This window comes from Notechis scutatus, chromosome 2 (genome assembly GCF_049901735.1).
Source record: "Notechis scutatus isolate UNSWTSFEM ecotype Mainland chromosome 2, rNotScu1.2, whole genome shotgun sequence".
Classification (NCBI taxonomy): Eukaryota; Metazoa; Chordata; class Lepidosauria; order Squamata; family Elapidae; genus Notechis; species Notechis scutatus.
The window spans coordinates 13,992,244-14,014,474 of NC_142010.1; the positions used below are offsets into that span (position 1 = coordinate 13,992,244).

The 22,231-nt window shown below is 40.3% G+C and overlaps 1 protein-coding gene and 1 pseudogene across 2 annotated transcripts in view; both read right to left on the reverse strand.

Moving 5' to 3' along the window:
• Positions 1 to 22,231, reverse strand: part of LOC113427945 (DLA class II histocompatibility antigen, DR-1 beta chain-like) — a 318,237-nt pseudogene that overhangs the window by 154,822 nt on the left and 141,184 nt on the right. The gene's annotated exons all lie outside the window — the stretch shown is intronic.
• LOC113429743 (uncharacterized) lies at positions 161 to 22,173 on the reverse strand. Its single transcript, XM_087953577.1, is given in 12 exon segments — positions 161 to 1,320; positions 1,322 to 1,635; positions 1,638 to 2,022; positions 2,342 to 2,565; positions 2,568 to 2,650; positions 2,652 to 3,378; positions 3,381 to 4,100; positions 7,062 to 7,191; positions 15,656 to 15,723; positions 15,840 to 15,954; positions 21,068 to 21,674; positions 22,072 to 22,173. Coding segments are annotated over 12 exon segments (3,648 nt in total). The 5' UTR covers positions 22,158 to 22,173; the 3' UTR covers positions 161 to 1,131.

Here is a 22,231-nt window from a genome sequence, read left to right on the forward strand (position 1 = left end):
GCCCATTTCCACCTGGGATTAGCTAAAAAAAGGCAGTTGGCTTTACAAAGTGAAAGTCCTGACTATTTGTTTGAACAAGAAATGCACATTCTGGATGAGAAAAAATATTTCAGCAAGAAAATGGATGGAGCATTTTTAAAATCAGTGGAAATTGAAAAGGTTCAATTTGGCATTTTATTGAAAGCAACTTCAACTTGTATAGATTACTTTTAGTAGGGAAACAGACTATCAGATGGCATGAATCATTTTTATGGCCCAACCCAACCCCAAATTTACCGAATTTTAGACAAAAATGTACTGATAACATTTGGGGGTTCAAATTTGATGGGATGGGAGCTGCCAGAGAGATATTTTAATTCACTTCTGGATCCACTAGTGAATCGGAAGAATATTTTTCTTTTCTTTTTAAAGGTCCCCCCAGAGACAAAACTTTCTCCTTCTGTCCATCCAGGAATTGAGGGAGCCCTGGTGCCTGAAGTCCTAAGCCCGGTACAAGACTTCAGCAACTGGCACCCCTATTCGCACTTTCGGCTCAAGCAGGAGATCCTATACCATTTCAGGATCTATTGATATTCCTATAGGATCTCTTTCAGACAAGTGACTATCCAGTCTCTTCTTAAAAATGTCCAGTGATGAAACAACCGCAATGTCTGAAGGAAAGCTGTTCCACTGGTTAATCGACTTCACTGTAAGGAAAATTTTCGTTAATTCGAAGTTGCTTCTCTCCTTGATTATTTTCTTGTCCTTCCCTCTGGTGCTTTGGAAAATAAATTGACCCCCTCCTCTTTATGGCAGCCTCTCAAGTACTGGAATACTTCTATCAGGTCACTCTCCTAATCCTTTTCTGCAGACTAGCCTCCCCCAAATCCTGCAACCCTATGTTTCAGTCTTCAGGCCTTTAATCCTCTTAGCTGCTCTTCTTTGCACTTTCTCCAAAGTCTAAATATCTTTTTTGTTTTGTTTTTTTCATTTTAGATTCAACATTGTCTCATTTGGATCAGAAAGGCACAATATGCACACACATACAAATGTATGGAAACATGGTGGGTCAGTGGTTAGAATGCAGTACTACAGGCTAATTGCCCACAGCCAAGAGTTCAATCCTTAACAGCTCATGGTTGATTAAGTTTTTCATCCTTTTGAGGTTGCTAAAATGAGGACCCAGGAGTGGCTATTGCTGTATAGTTTCTTCCGAGCGTGAATCCTTTTATGGGAAGTAAGATGACCATTCTGGGCAAAACTCTTTCCACACTCCATGCATTTAAATGGCTCCTCCCCTGTGTGGCTTCTTTTACGGGAAATAAGAGTGTGTCTTTTTGTGGCTTCTAAGGCTACTGCTCCAAGCAAAGGTCTTTCCACACTCCATGCATTCATATGGTTTCTCACCTGTGTGGATCTTTTTGTGCCTTTTCAGACCACTATCCTGAGCAAAGTTCTTTCCACACTCCATGCATTTAAATGGTTTCTCTCCTGAGTGGATCTTATTGTGCCTTTTAAGATGACTGTCCTGAGTAAAGGTCTTTCCACACTCCATACATTTAAATGGTTTCTCTCCTGTGTGGATCATCTTATGGGAAATAAGATGACGTCTTTGAACAAAGGTCTTTCCACACTCCATACATTTAAATGGTTTCTCCCTGTATGGATCATCTTATGGGAAATAAGATGACCCCTTTGAGCAAAAGTCTTTCCGCACTCCATGCATTTAAATGGTTTCTCTCCTGTGTGGATCTTTTTGTGGCTTCTAAGGCTACTGCTCCGAGCAAAAGTCTTTCCACACTCCATGCATTTATATGGTTTTTCTCCTGCGTGGATCATTCTGTGCCTTTTAAGATCACTGTCCTGAGCAAAGGTCTTTCCACACTCCATGCATTTATATGGTTTCTCTCCTGAGTGGATCATTTTGTGCCTTTTAAGATCACTGTCCTGAGCAAAGGTCTTTCCACACTCCATGCATTTAAATGGTTTCTCCCCTATGTGGATCATCTTATGGGAAATAAGATTACGTCTTTGAGCAAAGGCCTTTCCACATTCCATGCATTTAAATGGTTTCTCCCTGTATGGATCATCTTATGGGAAATAAGATTACCTCTTGAGCAAAGGTCTTTCCACACTCCATGCATTTAAATGGTTTCTCTCCTGTGTGGATCATCTTATGGGAAATAAGATCCTCTTTGAGCAAAGGTCTTTCCACACTCCATGCATTTATATGGTTTCTCTCCTGTGTGGATCACTTATGGGAATAAGATACACTCTTAAGCAAAGGTCTTTCCACACTCCATGCATTTAAATGGTTTCTCTCCTGTGTGGATCTTTTGTGCTTAAGATCACTGTCCTGAGCAAAGGTCTTTCCACACTCCATGCATTTAAATGGTTTCTCTCCTGTGTGGATCTTATTGTGCCTTTTAAGGTGACTGTCCTGAGCAAAGGTCTTTCCACACTCCATGCATTTAAATGGTTTCTCTCCTGTGTGGATCATCATATGGGAAATAAGATTACCTCTTTGAGCAAAGGCCTTTCCACATTCCATGCATTTAAATGGTTTCTCTCCTGTGTGGATCTTTTGTGCCTTTTAAGATGACTGTCCTGAGCAAAGGTCTTTCCACACTCCATGCATTTAAATGGTTTCTCTCCTGTGTGGATCTTTTGTGCCTTTTAAGATCACTGTCTGAGCAAAGGTCTTTCCACACTCCATGCATTTATATGGTTTTTCTCCTGTGTGGATTCTTTTGTGCCTTTTAAGAACACAGTCATGAGCAAAGGTCTTTCCACACTCCATGCATTTAAATGGTTTCTCTCCTGTGTGGATCATCTTATGGGAAATAAGATTACCCCTTTGAGCAAAAGTCTTTCCACACTGCATGCATTTAAATGGTTTCTCTCCTGTGTGGATCATCTTATGGGAAATAAGATTGCCTCTTTGAGCAAAGGTCTTTCCACACTCCATGCATTTAAATGGCTTCTCTCCTGTGTGGACCATCTTATGGGAAATAAGTATACCTCTATAAGCAAAGGTCTTTCCACACTCCATGCATTTATACGGCTTCTCCCCTGTATGGCTCATCTTATGTAAAATAAGATGACTTCTTTGAACAAATGTCATTCCACAATCCATGCATTTATATGGTTTCTCCCCTGTGTGGATTCTTTCATGGATAGAAAGTGTATTGCTATGAGCGAAGGTCTTTCCACACACCATGCATTTATAGGGTTTCTCTCCTGTGTGAATCTTTTTGTGGGTTCTAAGTCCATTGTCATGAGCAAACATCTTTCCACATTCCATGCATTTATATGGTTTCTCCCCTGTGTGGATCCTTTCATGGATAATAAGTGTATTGCTATGAGCAAAGGTCCTTCCACACTCCATGCATTTATAGGCTTTCTCCCTGTGTGGATCCTTTCATGGATAGTAAGTGTATTGCTATGAGCAAAGGCCTTTCCACAGTCCATGCATTTATAGGGTTTCTCTCCTGTGTGGATTATCTTATGGGAAATAAGATGACTTCTCTGAGCAAAGGTCTTTCCACACTCCGTACATTTATAAGGTTTCTCTCCTGTGTGGATCCTTTTATGGGAAGTAAGTGTACTGCTATGAGCAAAGGTCTTTCCACACTCTATGCATTCATATGGTTTCTCTCCTGTGTGGATCGTTTTATGGATAGTAAGTTGCCTGCTTGTTCTAAAACATTTTCCACATTCCAAACATCTATAAAGCTTCTCTTTTGTGTCAATCACTTTTTGAGATGTAAGGAAGTTATTTCCAAGAGAAAGAATGAAAGTCCCATTGTAATTCTCTCCATTGTGTCTTCTTATAGCACCTTCTCCTTTGTTTTGGGTTAAATATTGTTCATTTACTTGTACTTCAGCTTTGATTAGGTTCACACTTTTTCCAGTATATTTTTTCCTTATTTTCTCTTGTTGTGCAAGAAAGTCTTGCATTGGAGCTTCACTGGAACATGAGCTTTCCTTATTCCAATTCTTTGACTGGTTTCTCTCATGGCTTTCTAATTCCATTTGAATTCCAAACTTCTCCATTCTTTCTTTAGCACTGATCACTTGGAACAGTTCACAGGAATCTTGATTCTCCTGCCCATTATTACCTTCAAAGCAAAAGGGAGATGAAAATGATAACAAGGTTAGAGAAAAATATCAAAGTGTAGAAAGTCAAGTGAATTTCCTTCTGAATTTCTCCGAAATTCCATTAGGTTGTATGTTTGCATGCCTACAGTAGTGTTATATAGACATGATGATTTCTATGTTCATGAGTCAAGAACGCTTTGAAAATATCTAAAAAATATCTCTTTCCTTGCAATTATCTATAGAAACGCAAATCTCACTCAGAGTATGTTTTGAGTTAAGGAATAATCAGGGGAAACATCCAAGAAGGGATTAGGAGAAAACTTAAGATTTATTGGGGTGGGTTAATTTTAGCAGAGACCTGTGAGAAATGAAACAATTTTGAAACAAGCTCCTTCTTCTCCGGTGTACCTTGGAGCAGCTGCTCCATGGTGTCCATCTGGCGGGCAGGACCCCCATTCTGTCTGTTCCCTGATCCCAGGGATGAGATTTTAGAGGTAAATCCCTTCCTGAAGACTCCCATTGCCTTGTAAACACTCTTCAAACTGAGACTGGAAAGGTTGGCATGCTTCAAGAATGGCTATTTTGCTGCCCCAAGGTCCCATCAGCTTGCAAGGGCTCTTTGGCTGGATCTGGTGCAGGCGTCAGTTTCCATAGAACAGAGGCCTAAAGTACTTTAGTAGGAGATCACACAAGACCAGTAGTGCAAGATCACAGGCTACTAATCTTGTGTGATCTCGCACTACAGTACTTTAGGCCTGTGTTCTTTTAAGAACTGAGGACTTCATAAGATCCAGGGCAAAAGTCTTTGAAAATAAAGAGGGGACTGGGTCTCAAGTACTTGGGGGAAGGCTGGTTGTAACTTGGAACGGTCACTAAATGAACTGTCGTAACTTGAGGATTACCTGTACCCTAGGAGTCACACTGCATGAGGCCTTTGTTCTTGAATTGAATTGGGAGAATGCTCTTCCATGAGCTGAGCCTGAAAGTTCTGTTCTCACGCAATTTGGGGAGGTTCCAGTGGACAAATGACAACACATTCATCTCACACGACCTCCAGAGGACACATAAAAGCACACCTTGTTTTTCTCAGCCTCCATAGAGAAGTTCAAATAGAAATGGAAAAATACAGATAAGATATGGAACAGAAAGCATCTAAGCAAAGAGACATTGACTCTTTCCTTCCTTGGAGCACGAGAAAGCCAGATAACAGATAATCAGGGTTAGAAGGGATCTTGTAGGCCATCTATTCCAGTGGTCGCCAACAGGTGGGCCGTGGCTCACTGGTGGTCCGTGAGAAAATTTTGGTGGTCCGGAGAGAAATGTCACCCCCAGAGGTCCCCCGAAAGCAATTAATCCAGGCTGCCCGGAAACACAAGTTTGCACCACTCACATGCCCCGCAGAACCCTCCCAGAACAATCATTCCTTACCTTGCCATCAAATTTGCCTGTTGTTGCTATTTTTCCTTTTTTTTCTTCTTCCAACCATCAGCTGTTCTGCTGTGCCGGGAGATTTATATTAGCTACAAAGAAGGAAATCATTGCATTTCTTTCTTTCTAGCTAATCTTTAGATCTTCGGCTCTGCTTTTAAGCAAAGCCGAACCTTCCTTAGGACAGAAGTTTCTATGATTCAGTGCAGGTAGCCGATGGCAGAATCGTAGATCTCCGAGTGAATCTGTGATTCTGTGAGCAACTCAATCTCCCTGCCTGCTTTGCCTGATTTTGGGTAAAAGTTGCTTTTTTTAAAAAAAAAAAATCAATATTTACATACATGGTGTATTGTGAGTTAATTTTGTGAGTTTGCTTGCAAGCAAATTTTATGTGACAGACACAGTATCAGCTATGGAATTCATCACTGCGACATAGTTGGAGAAAATGGGAGGGGGGTGATGTTAATTGAGTAGATCTTAGTAGATATATAGCCAATGGAAGAAAGACAGATCTCTGAATCTGTGATTCTGTGTGCAACTCAATCTGCCTGCCTGCTTTATAATATTTACATACAAGCCATGTGCAGGCAGTCACATGACCACCAAGCCACACCCACAAATTAGGCCCCGCCCAAGAACCGGTTGGTAAGAAATTTGAATCCCACCCCTGCCTCTAGGCCAGACAAGGAATAATGGATGGAAACTGAACAAGGAGAGATTCAACCTGGAAATAAGGAGAAACTTTCTGACAGTGAAAACAATCAACACCTTGGCCTCAGAAGTTGTGGAAGCGCCATCACTTGAGACTTTTAAGAAGAAATTGGGCTGCCATTTGTCAGAAATGTGTAGGGTCTCCCGCTTGGGCGGGGGGTTGGACTAGATGACCCACAAGGTCCCTTCCAACTCTGATTATCTGTTATCTGCCTGTGTGTGTGTGTGAGAGAGAGGAGGGGGGTGTTAGATCAGATCTCTCTCTCTTACTCCCACCAACGCCAGCAAGCCACCGTCAGTCAAAATTCATATTAGTGGTCCCCAGGATTTAAAATTATAAGTTTGGTGGTCGCTCAGATCCAAAAGGTTGGCGACCCCTGATCTAGTCCAACCCCCAGCTCAAGCGGGAGACCCTACACCATTTCTGACAAATGGCAGTCCAATCTCTTCTTGAAAGTCTCAAGTGATGGCGCTCCCACAACTTCTGAGAGCAAGGTGTTCCATTGGTTGATTGTTCTCACTGTCAGCAAGTTTCTCCTTATTTTCCAGGTTAAATCTCTCCTTGTTCAGTTTCCATCCATTATTCCTTGTCTGGCCTACAGGCTCTTTAGAAAATAGATTGACCACTTCCTCTCTGTGGCAACCCTTCAAATATTGGAAGACTGCTATGATGTCCCCCTGGTCCTTCTCTTCACTAGACTAGCCAAGCCCAGTTCCTGTAACCATTCTTCGCATGTTCCTTTCCTTCTCCCTCCCAGGAGACAATATCTGATTAGTGGTTTTTTTAAAATAAAAAACTAACGATAATCTCTCTTCTTGATTGGGGAGTAGAAAACTCTTACCCAGAGAGACCACGTTCCTATGGTTTTCAAGCATGACTTCCGAATGCAGCGCTTTCTGGTCAGGTTCCAGCTGAGACCATTCCTCCTCAGAGAAATACACAGCCACCTCCTCAAAGGACACCAGACCCTCCTGGACACGGAAAAAAGAACAAAAGGGGAGGATTTGCAAGATCTGTTCATCTTCATCATTGATGTAGACAAGAGGACAGAAGAGGAATGTGTCAAATTTGCAGGCAAGACCAAATTGATAGGAATACCAACACTCCAGAAGATAAGCTTGAGATATAGAAGGATCGACAGATTGGGCTCCGTGAAACAAAACGAAATCAACAGAAATGTAAGGAAAAAAAATCGCACGTGCATAGAATAGGTGATAAATGGCTCAACAGTAAGTGCAACAGGGATCTTGGAGACCTAGTGGACAACCACTTTAACATGAGTCAGCACTATGCTACAGTTGAAAAAAAAAACCAACAGAATCATAGGCTGCATTAAGAGGGATAGAATCAAGATGACATGAAGTGTTAGTATCACTTCATAAGGCCTTGGTAAGACCACACTTGGAATATTGCATCTAGTTTTGGTTTGCCAGATGTAAAAAAAGATCCTGAGACTCTAGAAAGAGTGCAGAGAAGAGCAACACAAATTATTAGTGGACTGGAGGCTAAAACATATAAAGAACGGTTGCTGGAATTGGCTCTGTCGTTTCATGAAAAAAGGACTGGGGGGTGACATGATAGCAGTGTTCCAAGAAGCGATGGATGGAAACTATTCAAGGAAAGAAACAACCTACAAGTAAAGAGAAATTTCCTGACAGTGGGAACATTAATCATTGGAATGACTTGCCTCCGGAAATTGTGGATGCTCCAGTACTGGAGGTGTTTATGAAGAAACTGGCAAGCCATTTATCTGAAATGTTATAGGGCTTCCTGTCTTAGCAGGGGTGTGCTGTCCCAGCCAGTCTATGGGCATTGGATAGTTACTTAGGAATTATGAGCTGCCCCCTTAAGGGAATGCATCATGGTACATGTAGTTTAAGGTATCCTGGGAAATGTAGTTCATGTCACGTGGCCACATCTGTAATCCTGATTGGTCACTAGTTTGACCCTCGAGGGGTTGGGGGAAATGTTCCTCATTCTTTGTCTGAACTCTCTAACTCAGGGGTCCCCAACCGCCGGTCCGCGGACCGGTATCGGGCCGCGGAACAAGCCTTACCGGGCCGCTGGTTGCTGGGCACCGCCATGTTTTTTTGGTAAAAAAGTGCTTCCGGTGAGCTTTTCCGGGTAGAAAGCCATTTCACCGAAAAGCTCACTGAAAGATGCGCGCCCATCTTTGACGAAAAGGCTTCCGGTGAGGTCACCGAAGCACTTTTCGTCAAAAGATGGCGGCGCCCAGCTGATGCGGTCCGGGCCGCGGCGCCCAGCTAATGCCGGTACCGGGCCGCGGCGTCGAAATGGTTGGGGATCACTGCTTTAACTCATAGCACCTTCTTTCTATCACTAAGAGATGGGTTAGGAGATAACCACCTTTTACTACAAGGCAGATATGCAAAGGATTGGTCATCAAAGAAGAACTTTGTCACAAATATGAGTTATGAGGATACTTGATGAACCAATAAATGTTCTTTGTTATGGACGACTTGTTGAGTTATTTCTCTGCATCTGTCCAGTTTATAAATCCACCTCTGTACAGGATACAGAAAAAGGGGGTTGGACTAGAAGACCTCCAAGATCCCTACCAACTCTGTTATTCCGTTCCATTGTTCCCAAATTCCCAAAGCAGAGATATGCACTAAGTTAAATGGCTGGGGGTCACACAAGTCCTAATTTTAGGTGAGAAAATGGGCAAATCTGAAACTTGCTTTCAGTGAAGAAATATTTGGGGAAGTTTTATCAAGTTGATTGATTCTGCAAAACCTTCAGTGCCTTTCAGTAAAGTAATCCCACTTCTGGATCAAATGATCTATCGCTCTATCATTGATTGACTCAATAGTCTGAGCCATTGGCTGAAAGGAAGAAAACAAAGAAGAGAAAATTCCCGGGAAAGTCCTTTTCGCAGCCTTTGGAAAGCAGGAATGTTTGATCTCCTATTCGAGGCACAAATCAGAGGATTGGAAATTATTTTGGAAGCCAAAGTACCATGATTACATCCTCAACACGGCAACTCCTTTTGGACTTTAATAGTCTGCTTTTATTTTTTAATACGATTTGCTTATTTTTGAACTACAGGTTATAAATAAGGCTTTTTGAAAATGGTAATGTGGCAACGTATTTATTTATTTTTCATTAGCCTTGCACAATTCTGATTAAAAGAGTTACCCCCCAAAATGGGTCTCTAGCAGTTCCTGCCACTGTAATGATACATTTATTCCTATTTCTGGAAGGACTTTTAAAAAATTGCTTCTTCTAAACTACAAGTTGGAGGAGAACTTAGCAGAACAAGATAACCAGAAGGAAGCTATGCTGGCTGACAGCAACTTGAACCTGCTATTCTGCTCTCCGTGTTGTGGAAGAACACAAAAATAATCCAGGCCAAACAAGGGTGGGAATAGACGGAGAGAGCCCTCTGCACACCCACTTTACTTCGTGAAGGGAGTTTTCAAATCTAATCTCTTTTCCCTTTCTTACTTGTTTTGGAGGTTCAACCACTGTCTGATCTCCGTCATAAAAACCAGAAAGCTTCATTCTTTGTTTCTCTGTAAGGAATAAATAATTTCAAAATGCATAATTAACAAAATAGGAGGAGGTATTCTATAGAAGAGAAGAGAGAGCGAAGGGAAGACTGATGGGGAATCGGAGGATCTTCCATTACCTCCTGAGGTGTCCTGACTTGGATCTTCCCAAGGGATCCTCCTGAAAAATAGCTCCTGGGGGGGATTTGATGGGTTCTTCTTTCCCTCAGGATCTCTTATCTCCACAGTTCAAATAGGAGGAAGGAAAAAAGAAGCAGAATTAATATACGTCACTCCACACAAAGTGGTTTCTTATATTCGAGAACACAACCTCAAAGCCCCCTGAATATCCATCCGTGTGGCTGAGTGAGAAAACAGTGGAACAATGGACAACACAGAGCAGCGGCATACCTAAGGTTCCAAAACGTGGAGGAATCCAAAAATGAAGAACTAGCGCAATTAATGGCAGGTTTGTTGGCTGATCTAGTTGGAAAAGAAAAGATTACTTACTCAAAGAATTCGCCAAGTCTATAGGGTGAATACCAGTTACGCAAGGCGTCACAAGTGCCAAAGGGAGATCCATATCCGCTTTTCAAGAAGATGCGTGAGAGACCTAATACTTAGAATGGCCAGAGATGAGAGAGTATTATATACGGGCAAAGAGATCATAGTTCTCAAGCAGATTCCAAGAAAAGTGAGGGCCTTAAGGCAAGAATATAAATTTTTAGCTAACCACTTAAATAAAAAGAAATTTCATTTAAATGGCAAATTCCAGAAGGGATGCTAATATGGTGGAAGGGAAGAAAAATTAAAATAGATTCAATAGAACAAGCACAAGACTTTCTAGAACAGCTAACAACCACGGAGGATCAACACACTAAGGAGGAAACCCAAGGGAACATGCAGGAAGATCGAACCGCCATAGGAACAAGGAAGAAAGACCCGTCCAAACTCAAGGAAAAGACAACTTACAACAAGAAAGAGTAGAAACATCCCCATACCTCCTACAAGAAGAGAGCCGTATAATTACGAGACAAAAGCGAGGCAGACTTAAGTAAATGGAGGAAGGAAGTAAAATCCTTTCCATCAACATAAACGGCCTAAATTCAAGAGCTAAAAGGAAGAGGATTCTAAATAAACTAATAAAACAAAACGTTGATATAGTTTGCATACAAGAAACACACATTAGGAAAAGTGAGGAGAAATTTCTAGATTGTCCGAAACTGGGAAAATTATTCACAGCACCAGCAGATGAGCACAAAAAGAAAGGTATTGCAATATATGTGAGAGATGATTTAAAAGCGGAGTTAATCTGGGCGGATCCAGAAGGAAGAACCTGGTGGTACAAACTTCGATTAATGGCATTACATTTTTACTGGTAGTAATCTATGCCCCAAATGATGATCAAGGTAAATTTTTCAAACATCTTCACCAAAAAATAATAGATTTCGGAAATGGCAATATTTTTCTGATTGGCGATTTTAACTCTATTGCTGACTACCGGAAGGATCATAGTAACATGAGTAAGAATAAAAAAGGAAAAAGAGAATTTTCAAGTCATGTAAGGATATGATGTACGAACTGAATCTGGTAGATATTTGGAGAAAACTAAACCCAAAAAAAGAACAGTTTACCTTTTACTCTAACCCACACAAAATTTGGACAAGAATAGATATGGCTTGGATAAATGGTGAATTAATTAATGAAATCAAAGATAGTGAAATCTTACCAAACGACTGGGCTGATCACAACCCAATTCAAATAACCTGGAGAGGTAGAAGAAAACCAAAAGAAGATGGACTCTTAACACTCACTTAATAAAAGAAGAAGAATACACTAATAAATTGAAAGAAGAACTGAACTTCTTCTTAAAAGAAAATAATAATGAACTAACTTCGAAACAAAATATATGGGACACAATGAAGGCATTTATAAGAGGAACAACTATCTCTTACAATGCTATGAGAAATAAAAGAAAGTATGCCCAACAAAGTAACTTACAACAAGAAATTAAGGATTTAGAAACCCAACTACAAAAGAACCCCAAAAATCAAAGAATACAGAATCAGTTAATAACAACTAAACACAATCTAAATTTATTGGAACAAGAAAAATTGGAGAGTAGTCTGAAAATGACTAAACAAATTTATTTTGAGCACGCAAACAAGCCAGGGAGATGGTTAGCCCACAAACTTAAGAAAATGAAAGAAAAAGATTGATACACCAATTAATGGACGAGAGGGGCAATTTGCAAGAGGAGATAGAGAAGAAAAAAAGAGATCACTTTTAAATACTTCAGGAAATTATACAAAAAGGAAGACGTTTGTGAGGACAAAATAATGAAATATCTAGAGGAAGCGAACGAAAAAGCAATTGGAGAGGAAGAGATAGAATTATTAAACAAAATATAACATGGTCGAACTGAAGTCAGCAATAGAGAAGCAAAGTAACAATAAAGCGCCAGGACCGGACGGGATACCTGTAGAACTTTACAAAACAATCATAGAACAAATTGGACCACTGATGCTGGAAGTATTCAATGAGGTACTCCTAGCAGCCAAGATGCCGGACTCGTGGAGGGGAGCCTTAATTTCGCTGATCCCGAAGGAGGACCTAGACCATAGACTTATTAATAATTATAGACCAATCTCGCTCCTGAATGCAGATTACAAACTATTCTCTTCTATAATAGCTAATAGACTAAAACAGGTTCTAAACACACATATCCATGAAGATCAAAATGGATTTCTCCCATTTCGACAAATTAAAAATAATCTAAGAACAGTGATAGACATTTCAGAATACTATGAAGCCCATCCGGAAAAACAATTTGCTTTTATGTTTTTGGACGCTGAAAAAGCATTCGACAATTTAAATTGGAATTTTTAATTCAAAAATATACAATATGAACCTCGGCACTAGATTCAAACGTCGTCACTACAATTTACCATACTCAACAGGCAAATATTCTAATAAATGGGGAACAAACTGACCCGATAAAAATAGAAAAAGGGGTTAGACAGGGTTGCCCTCTCTCTCCTCTGCTTTTCATATTCGCCTAGAATCTCTTTTGACGTATATTAGGCAAAATTCGAGAATTAGAGGACTGAGGATTAAATCAGAAGAGTACAAAGTACAAGCCTTCGCTGATGATTTGGGTTTTTTTCTGGAGGAGCCTATAGAAAAAGGACATAACTTATTAGAAGAACTAGAACGATTTGGAGAAGTCGCAGGATTTAAAATTAATAGGGGTAAAACGAAATTAATGTCTAAAAATTTAACAGGAGACCAGAATAAAGAACTAGAGACAATAATGGGAATACAGGTGAAAAAAAAAATTAAATACTTAGGAATTTGGCTTACTCCACAAAGCAAATCATTAAAAGAAAACAACTATGACAAACTTCTCCAACAATCCAAGAAAGATTTAGATTCCTGGAGTACATTACAACTTTCCTTATTGGGCAGGATTGCTCTGATTAAGATGAATATTCTGCCAAAATTTCTATATCTATTCCAGACAATTCCAATCAAATTAAATAAAAATTTTTATGGAATTAAACAAGATAACACTGAAATTTATTTGGCAGGGGAAAAAGCTAGGATTAATGTAAAAGCCCTACAAGATTTGAAAAGCAGAGGAGGGTTAGGCCTGCCAAACTGGGAAGTATATTACAAGGCAGCCACCCTACTATGGATAAAGGAATGGGTGAATTTAACTAACAAAAGAACACTAATATTAGAAGGCCACGATATGCAGAAAGGATGGCATGCCTTTCTGTGGGATACTGGGAAACCCAGGCAATCATATTTCCATAGGCATCTTATCAGGGACTCTCTATTAACCAATTGGAAAAAGTACGTAAAAAACTTTATCTAAAAATACCGATTTGGCTATCTCCAATGGGCGATAGTACACCTAATAATTTGGATATAACTAAAATGATTAAGTACGAAAATTTATTAGACCCACAAGCAAAATTGAAAACCCGACAAGAATTACAAGAGCGAGGATTTAAAATTGATCAGTGGGTGTACCTTCAAATTCATAGTAGATATAAACAAGATATTAAGGAATTTGGAATCTACAATAAATTACAGACTTTAGACAAAATTCTATTAGGACCGAGCAAAAAAAATATATCTAAATTTTACAAACATTTATTAGAAACTGAATTAGAACAAGAAATTGTCAAAGGAAATATGATTGCGTGGAGCAGAAACGTGGGACGGAGCATTACGCTAGCAGAATGGGAAAGGATCTGGAACAGGAACATTAAGATCACGAAATCAGCAGCTTATAAAGAAAACGCATATAAAATGTTTTATAGATGGCACCTGCCCCCTTCGAGATTGGCGAAGATGCACCCCAACATGAGCCCCAATTGTTGGAAATGTCAAAGCATAGAAGGTACCTTCTTCCATTTGTGGTGGTCGTGCAAGGAAACCCAGAAGTACTGGCAAAAATTAGGCGCTGGCTAGAGGAAATAACCAAGGAACAAATAGAGTACAAACCAGAGTCCTTCCTTCTAGGAATTTTCGATAAACAAATACCCAAAAAATCAAAGTATATTGTAATTCATATCTTAACCGCAGTGGCATTTGCCCAGTGCTGGAAATTATCTTCCATTCCTCTGAACATATGGTTATTCAGAAAATTTTACAATGCGCCGAAATGGACAAACTAACCCAAGCACTAAAAATAAAGAATCCTCATCATATTACAACAATTGGAATCCTTTGTATCATCTCTAGAAAATTATGGCGAGGGCCTCCGAAGCTTTACTTTTGAAGAAGAAAGGATCTTACAGACAGTCACAAAATATGGTTTTATTTTAACAGTTTTCCCTACTCTATCCTTCCCCTCACTTACTCTTCCCTTTCCCCTCTCTTAGAGGATACTTGATCGAACCAATAAATGTTCTTTGTTATGGACGTCTTGTTGAGTTATTTCTCTGCATCTGTCCAGTTTATAAATCCACCTCTGTATAGGATACAGAAAAGGGGTTGGACTAGAAGACCTCAAGATCCCTACCAACTCTGTTATTCCGTTCCATTGTTCCCAAATTCCCAAAGCAGAGATATGCACTAAGTTAAATGGCTGGGGGTCACACAAGTCCTAATTTTAGGTGAGAAAATGGGCAAATCTGAAACTTGCTTTCAGTGAAGAAATATTTGGGAAGTTTTATCAAGTTGATTGATTCTGCAAAACCTTCAGTGCCTTTCAGTAAAGTAATCCCACTTCTGGATCAAATGATTTATCGCTCTATCATTGATTGACTCAATAGTCTGAGCCATTGGCTGAAAGAAGAAAACAAAGAAGAGAAAATTCCTGGGAAAGTCATTTCTCAGCCTTTGCAAAGCAGGAATGTTTGATCTCCTATTCGAGGCACAAATCAGAGGATTGGAAATTATTTTGGAAGCCAAAGTACCATGATTACATCCTCAACACGGCAACTCCCTTTGGACTTTAATAGTCTGCTTTATTTTTTAATACGATTTGCTTATTTTTTGAACTACAGGTTATAAATAAAGCTTTTTGAAAATGGTAATGTGGCAACGTATTTATTTATTTTTCATTAGCCTTGCACAATTCTGAGTCAAAGAGTTACCCCAAAAAATGGGTCTCTAGCAGTTCCTGCCACTGTAATGATACATTTATTCCTATTTCTGGAAGGACTTTTTAAAAATTGCTTCTTCTAAACTTCAAGTTGGAGGAGAACTTACCAGAACAAGATAACTAGAGGAAGCTATGCTGGCCAACAGCAATTTTAACTTGCTATTCTGCTCTCCATGTTGTGGAAGAACACAAAAATAATCCAGGCCAAACAAGGGTGGGGGGAACAAACGGAGAGAGCACTCTACACACGCGCTTCACTTCCTGAAGGGAGAATAGAAATCTAATCTCTTTTCCCTTTCTTACTTGATTTGGAGGTTCAACCGCTGTTTGATCTCCTTCATAAAAACCAGAAAACTTCATTCTTTGTTTCTCTGTAAGGAATACATAATTTCAAAATGCATAATTAAAAAAATAGGAGGAGGTATTCTATAGGAGAGAAGAGAGAGGGAAGGGAAGACAGATGGGGAATCGGAGGATCTTCCGTTACCTCCTGAGGTGTCCTGACTTGGATCTTCCCAAGGGATCCTCCTGAAAAATAGCTCCTGAGGGGGATTTGATGGGTTCTTCTTTCCCTCAGGATCTCTGATCTCCACAGTGCAGCACTTCAAATAGGAGGAAGGAAGGAAGAAGCAGAATTAATGTACTTCACAAGACATAAAGTAGATTCTTCTATTCGGAATACAACCTCAAAGCCCCCAATATCCATCCGTGTGGCTGAGTGAGAAAACAGTGGAACAACGTCCTACAAGAACTGGAGAATTGCCACATATTATGAACGTGGGGGAAGTTTGGCTATGGAAAGAACTGAAATAAAAATAAAAGAAATAGAGAGGAGGACAGAACGAGCGGAGAGGAACCTAGAAAGGACTGAAGAAGGCTTTAAAAGTGTTAATAGAGAAATGGAAGATTCCTTGGTCCAACTTGAGATGGACAGAGCAGCGGCATACCTAAGGTTCCAAAACGTGGAGGAATCCAAAAATGAAGAACTAGCGCAATTAATGGCAGGTTTGTTGGCTGATCTAGTTGGAAAAGAAAAAGATTACTTACTCAAAGAATTCGACGAAGTCTATAGGGTGAATACCAGTTACGCAAGGCGTCACAAGTGCCCAAGGAGATCCATATCCGCTTTTCAAGAAGATGCGTGAGAGACCTAATACTTAGAATGGCCAGAGATGAGAGAGTATTATATACGGGCAAAGAGATCATAGTTCTCAAGCAGATTCCAAGAAAAGTGAGGGCCTTAAGGCAAGAATATAAATTTTTAGCTAACCACTTAAATAAAAAGAAATTTCATTTAAATGGCAAATTCCAGAAGGGATGCTAATATGGTGGAAGGAAGAAAAATTAAAATAGATTCAATAGAACAAGCACAAGACTTTCTAGAACAGCTAACAACCACGGAGGATCAACACACTAAGGAGGAAACCCAAGGGAACATGCAGGAAGATCGGAACCGCCATAGGAACAAGGAAGAAAGACCCGTCCAAACTCAAGGAAAAGACAACTTACAACAAGAAAGAGTAGAAACATCCCCATACCTCCTACAAGAAGAGAGCCGTATAATTACGAGACAAAAGCGAGGCAGACTTAAGTAAATGGAGGAAGGAAGTAAAATCCTTTCCATCAACATAAACGGCCTAAATTCAAGAGCTAAAAGGAAGAGGATTCTAAATAAACTAATAAAACAAAACGTTGATATAGTTTGCATACAAGAAACACACATTAGGAAAAGTGAGGAGAAATTTCTAGATTGTCCGAAACTGGGAAAATTATTCACAGCACCAGCAGATGAGCACAAAAGAAAGGTATTGCAATATATGTGAGAGATGATTTAAAGCGGAGTTAATCTGGGCGGATCCAGAAGGAAGAACCCTGGTGGTACAAACTTCGATTAATGGCATTACATTTTTACTGGTAGTAATCTATGCCCCAAATGATGATCAAGGTAAATTTTTCAAACATCTTCACCAAAAATAATAGATTTCGGAAATGGCAATATTTTTCTGATTGGCGATTTTAACTCTATTGCTGACTACCGGAAGGATCATAGTAACATGAGTAAGAATAAAAAAGGAAAAAGAGAATTTTCGAAGTCATGTAAGGATATGATGTACGAACTGAATCTGGTAGATATTTGGAGAAAACTAAACCCAAAAAAGAACAGTTTACCTTTTACTCTAACCCACACAAAATTTGGACAAGAATAGATATGGCTTGGATAAATGGTGAATTAATTAATGAAATCAAAGATAGTGAAATCTTACCAAACGACTGGGCTGATCACAACCCAATTCAAATAACCTGGAGAGGTAGAAGAAAACCAAAAGAAGATGGACTCTTAACACTCACTTAATAAAAGAAGAAGAATACACTAATAAATTGAAAGAAGAACTGAACTTCTTCTTAAAAGAAAATAATAATGAACTAACCGAAACAAAATATATGGGACACAATGAAGGCATTTATAAGAGGAACAACTATCTCTTACAATGCTATGAGAAATAAAAGAAAGTATGCCCAACAAAGTAACTTACAACAAGAAATTAAGGATTTAGAAACCCAACTACAAAAGAACCCCAAAAATCAAAGAATACAGAATCAGTTAATAACAACTAAACACAATCTAAATTTATTGGAACAAGAAAAATTGGAGAGTAGTCTGAAAATGACTAAACAAATTTATTTTGAGCACGCAAACAAGCCAGGGAGATGGTTAGCCCACAAACTTAAGAAAATGAAAGAAAAAGATTGATACACCAATTAATGGACGAGAGGGGCAATTTGCAAGAGGAGATAGAGAAGAAAAAAAGAGATCACTTTTAAATACTTCAGGAAATTATACAAAAAGGAAGGCGTTTGTGAGGACAAAATAATGAAATATCTAGAGGAAGCGACGAAAAAGCAATTGGAGAGGAAGAGATAGAATTATTAAACAAAAATATAACATGGTCCGAACTGAAGTCAGCAATAGAGAAGCAAAGTAACAATAAAGCGCCAGGACCGGACGGGATACCTGTAGAACTTTACAAAACAATCATAGAACAAATTGGACCACTGATGCTGGAAGTATTCAATGAGGTACTCCTAGCAGCCAAGATGCCGGACTCGTGGAGGGAGCCTTAATTTCGCTGATCCCGAAGGAGGACCTAGACCATAGACTTATTAATAATTATAGACCAATCTCGCTCCTGAATGCAGATTACAAACTATTCTCTTCTATAATAGCTAATAGACTAAAACAGGTTCTAAACACACATATCCATGAAGATCAAAATGGATTTCTCCCATTTCGACAAATTAAGAATAATCTAAGAACAGTGATAGACATTTCAGAATACTATGAAGCCCATCCGGAAAAACAATTTGCTTTTATGTTTTGGACGCTGAAAAAGCATTCGACAATTTAAATTGGAATTTTTAATTCAAAAAATATACAATATGAACCTCGGCACTAGATTCGACATCGTCACTACAATTTACCATACTCAACAGGCAAATATTCTAATAAATGGGGAACAAACTGACCCGATAAAAATAGAAAAAGGGGTTAGACAGGGTTGCCCTCTCTCTCCTCTGCTTTTCATATTCGCCCTAGAATCTCTTTTGACGTATATTAGGCAAAATTCGAGAATTAGAGGACTGAGGATTAAATCAGAAGAGTACAAAGTACAAGCCTTCGCTGATGATTTGGGTTTTTTTCTGGAGGAGCCTATAGAAAAAGGACATAACTTATTAGAAGAACTAGAACGATTTGGAGAAGTCGCAGGATTTAAAATTAATAGGGGTAAAACGAAATTAATGTCTAAAAATTTAACAGGAGACCAGAATAAAGAACTAGAGACAATAATGGGAATACAGGTGAAAAAAAATTAAATACTTAGGAATTTGGCTTACTCCACAAAGCAAATCATTAAAAGAAAACAACTATGACAAACTTCTCCAACAATCCAAGAAAGATTTAGATTCCTGGAGTACATTACAACTTTCCTTATTGGGCAGGATTGCTCTGATTAAGATTAATATTCTGCCAAAATTTCTATATCTATTCCAGACAATTCCAATCAAATTAAATAAAAAATTTTTTATGGAATTAAACAAGATAACACTGAAATTTATTTGGCAGGGGAAAAAAGCTAGGATTAATGTAAAAGCCCTACAAGATTTGAAAAGCAGAGGAGGGTTAGGCCTGCCAAACTGGGAAGTATATTACAAGGCAGCCACCCTACTATGGATAAAGGAATGGGTGAATTTAACTAACAAAAGAACACTAATATTAGAAGGCCACGATATGCAGAAAGGATGGCATGCCTTTCTGTGGGATACTGGGAAACCCAGGCAATCATATTTCCATAGGCATCTTATCAGGGACTCTCTATTAACCAATTGGAAAAAAGTACGTAAAAAACTTTATCTAAAAATACCGATTTGGCTATCTCCAATGGAAGCGATAGTACACCCTAATAATTTGGATATAACTAAAATGATTAAGTACGAAAATTTATTAGACCCACAAGCAAAATTGAAAACCCGACAAGAATTACAAGAGCGAGGATTTAAAATTGATCAGTGGGTGTACCTTCAAATTCATAGTAGATATAAACAAGATATTAAGGAATTTGGAATCTACAATAAATTACAGACTTTAGACAAAATTCTATTAGGACCGAGCAAAAAAAATATATCTAAATTTTACAAACATTTATTAGAAACTGAATTAGAACAAGAAATTGTCAAAGGAAATATGATTGCGTGGAGCAGAAACGTGGGACGGAGCATTACGCTAGCAGAATGGGAAAGGATCTGGAACAGGAACATTAAGATCACGAAATCAGCAGCTTATAAAGAAACATATAAAATGTTTTATAGATGGCACCTGCCCCCTTCGAGATTGGCGAAGATGCACCCCAACATGAGCCCCAATTGTTGGAAATGTCAAAGCATAGAAGGTACCTTCTTCCATTTGTGGTGGTCGTGCAAGGAAACCCAGAAGTACTGGCAAAAAATTAGGCGCTGGCTAGAGGAAATAACCAAGGAACAAATAGAGTACAAACCAGAGTCCTTCCTTCTAGGAATTTTCGATAAACAAATACCCAAAAAATCAAAGTATATTGTAATTCATATCTTAACCGCAGCCAGACTGGCATTTGCCCAGTGCTGGAAATTATCTTCCATTCCCTCTGAACATATGGTTATTCAGAAAATTTTACAATGCGCGAAATGGACAAACTAACCCAAGCACTAAAAATAAAGAATCCTCATCATATTACAACAATTGGAATCCTTTGTATAATTGGCTAAACCAAAGATAGATCATCTCTAGGAAAATTATGGCCGAGGGCCTCCGAAGCAGAGATAAAGAAAAGCACCGCCGATGATACTTTTGAAGAAGAAAGGATCTTACAGACAGTCACAAAATATGGTTTTATTTTAACAGTTTTCCCTACTCTATCCTTCCCCTCCCTTACTCTTCCCTTTCCCCTCTCTTAGGCTTTCCTCTCTCTACCTCTTGGTCTATGCCAAGGCCTATTTTTCTTTTTGTTGTACATAATTTGTAGTTGTGTTGTTCTTTTAAAGGTAAAACTAATAAAGTATTTTTCCAAAAAGAACTGGAGAATTGCCACATATTATGAACGTGGGGGAAGTTTGGGAAGGAGGGGTGAAGCATTCAAACACTCCCTCTATTTATTCCATTCCGAGCTCCCTAAAGTCTCCCACCTGCCACCGGAGCTGCTCCTTCTGCTCCTCTGCCTGGCTCAGGAGGAAGCCTTCCGCCAGGGCCACCGCCTGGGAGCAGCTCTCTGCTCCACACTCTCGCACCCAGTCCTCTATCTCTGGGGGCAGAAGGAACAGGAGATGCTCCAAAACCACCAGGTCCAGCATCTGGGCTTTGCTGTGCTTTCCTGGTTTCAGCCATCGCCTGCACAAATCATGGAGTCGGCTGCAAAGTCCTCGGGGACCGTCAGCCTCCCGGTATCGGATGGAAGTCCAGGGCTGAACTTCAGAGGGGAGACTGGTTCCCTCCTGCAGGACCTTCTGCCCGGTTCTGGTCCAGCTCTCCCCACAGCTCACAGCCTGAAGAGTCATGAGGCCTTTTCCGCTCCCCTCCTTGGCCAAAGGGGGTGTCTCCATCCTTCCTCTCTCCGGCAGAGCAACTCCAAAGGACTTCAGGGACTCTGGGGGGTCTCCAGGGGACTCTTCCTTCACGGGACCATTTCTGGGGCCGCAGGACGGATCCCTGCCGGTGATTCCGCTCCCTTCCTTCTTTCCCCCACAGAGAAAATCCTGGCTTGCAAAGGCTGCCGAGGGCTCCGAGGTTCCGGATCTGGGAGGGAGAGAAAAAACAACGCCCAGGATCAGAAAGGGGGATTCAGCCCCTAGACCGCCTTCCTCCAACCTGCCAGGAGCCCCAAGAGGCTCCTCCCAGCACAGGGCCCAGCCCTCCCCCCCACGAACAGCGCCAGGAAGGGGGTGGTTGGAGAGCCCCCCCCCGCTTCTCTCCCCCTCCGGGGACAGGATCGGGCCCTCGGGGAGCCCGATGCGAATCGTGCCTCCTCCCCGCCCGACTTCTCTCATCTCCTGCTGGGTCTCCGCCAGGGCCACCCTCCCCTCCCCACTTCGAATGGAGAGGGCGGCTGGGGAGCATAGGACCCGGGAAGACTCCCGGCCCTTAGCCGGGGCACATCTGGATGTCTCCCCGTCAGACTCTCCTTCATCCTCACCGCCTCCTACGGAGCCCCTGGGGTTGAGGAGAGCGAGTGCGGCGTCCTAGAGAGGCAATGCTCAGTGATATCACTTCCTTCACCATTTCGACCTCTGGGAAGGCAGCCGTGACGTTCGCCCTCCAGTGGCCCAATGTGGAAGCACCCTTCCCTTGGCGAA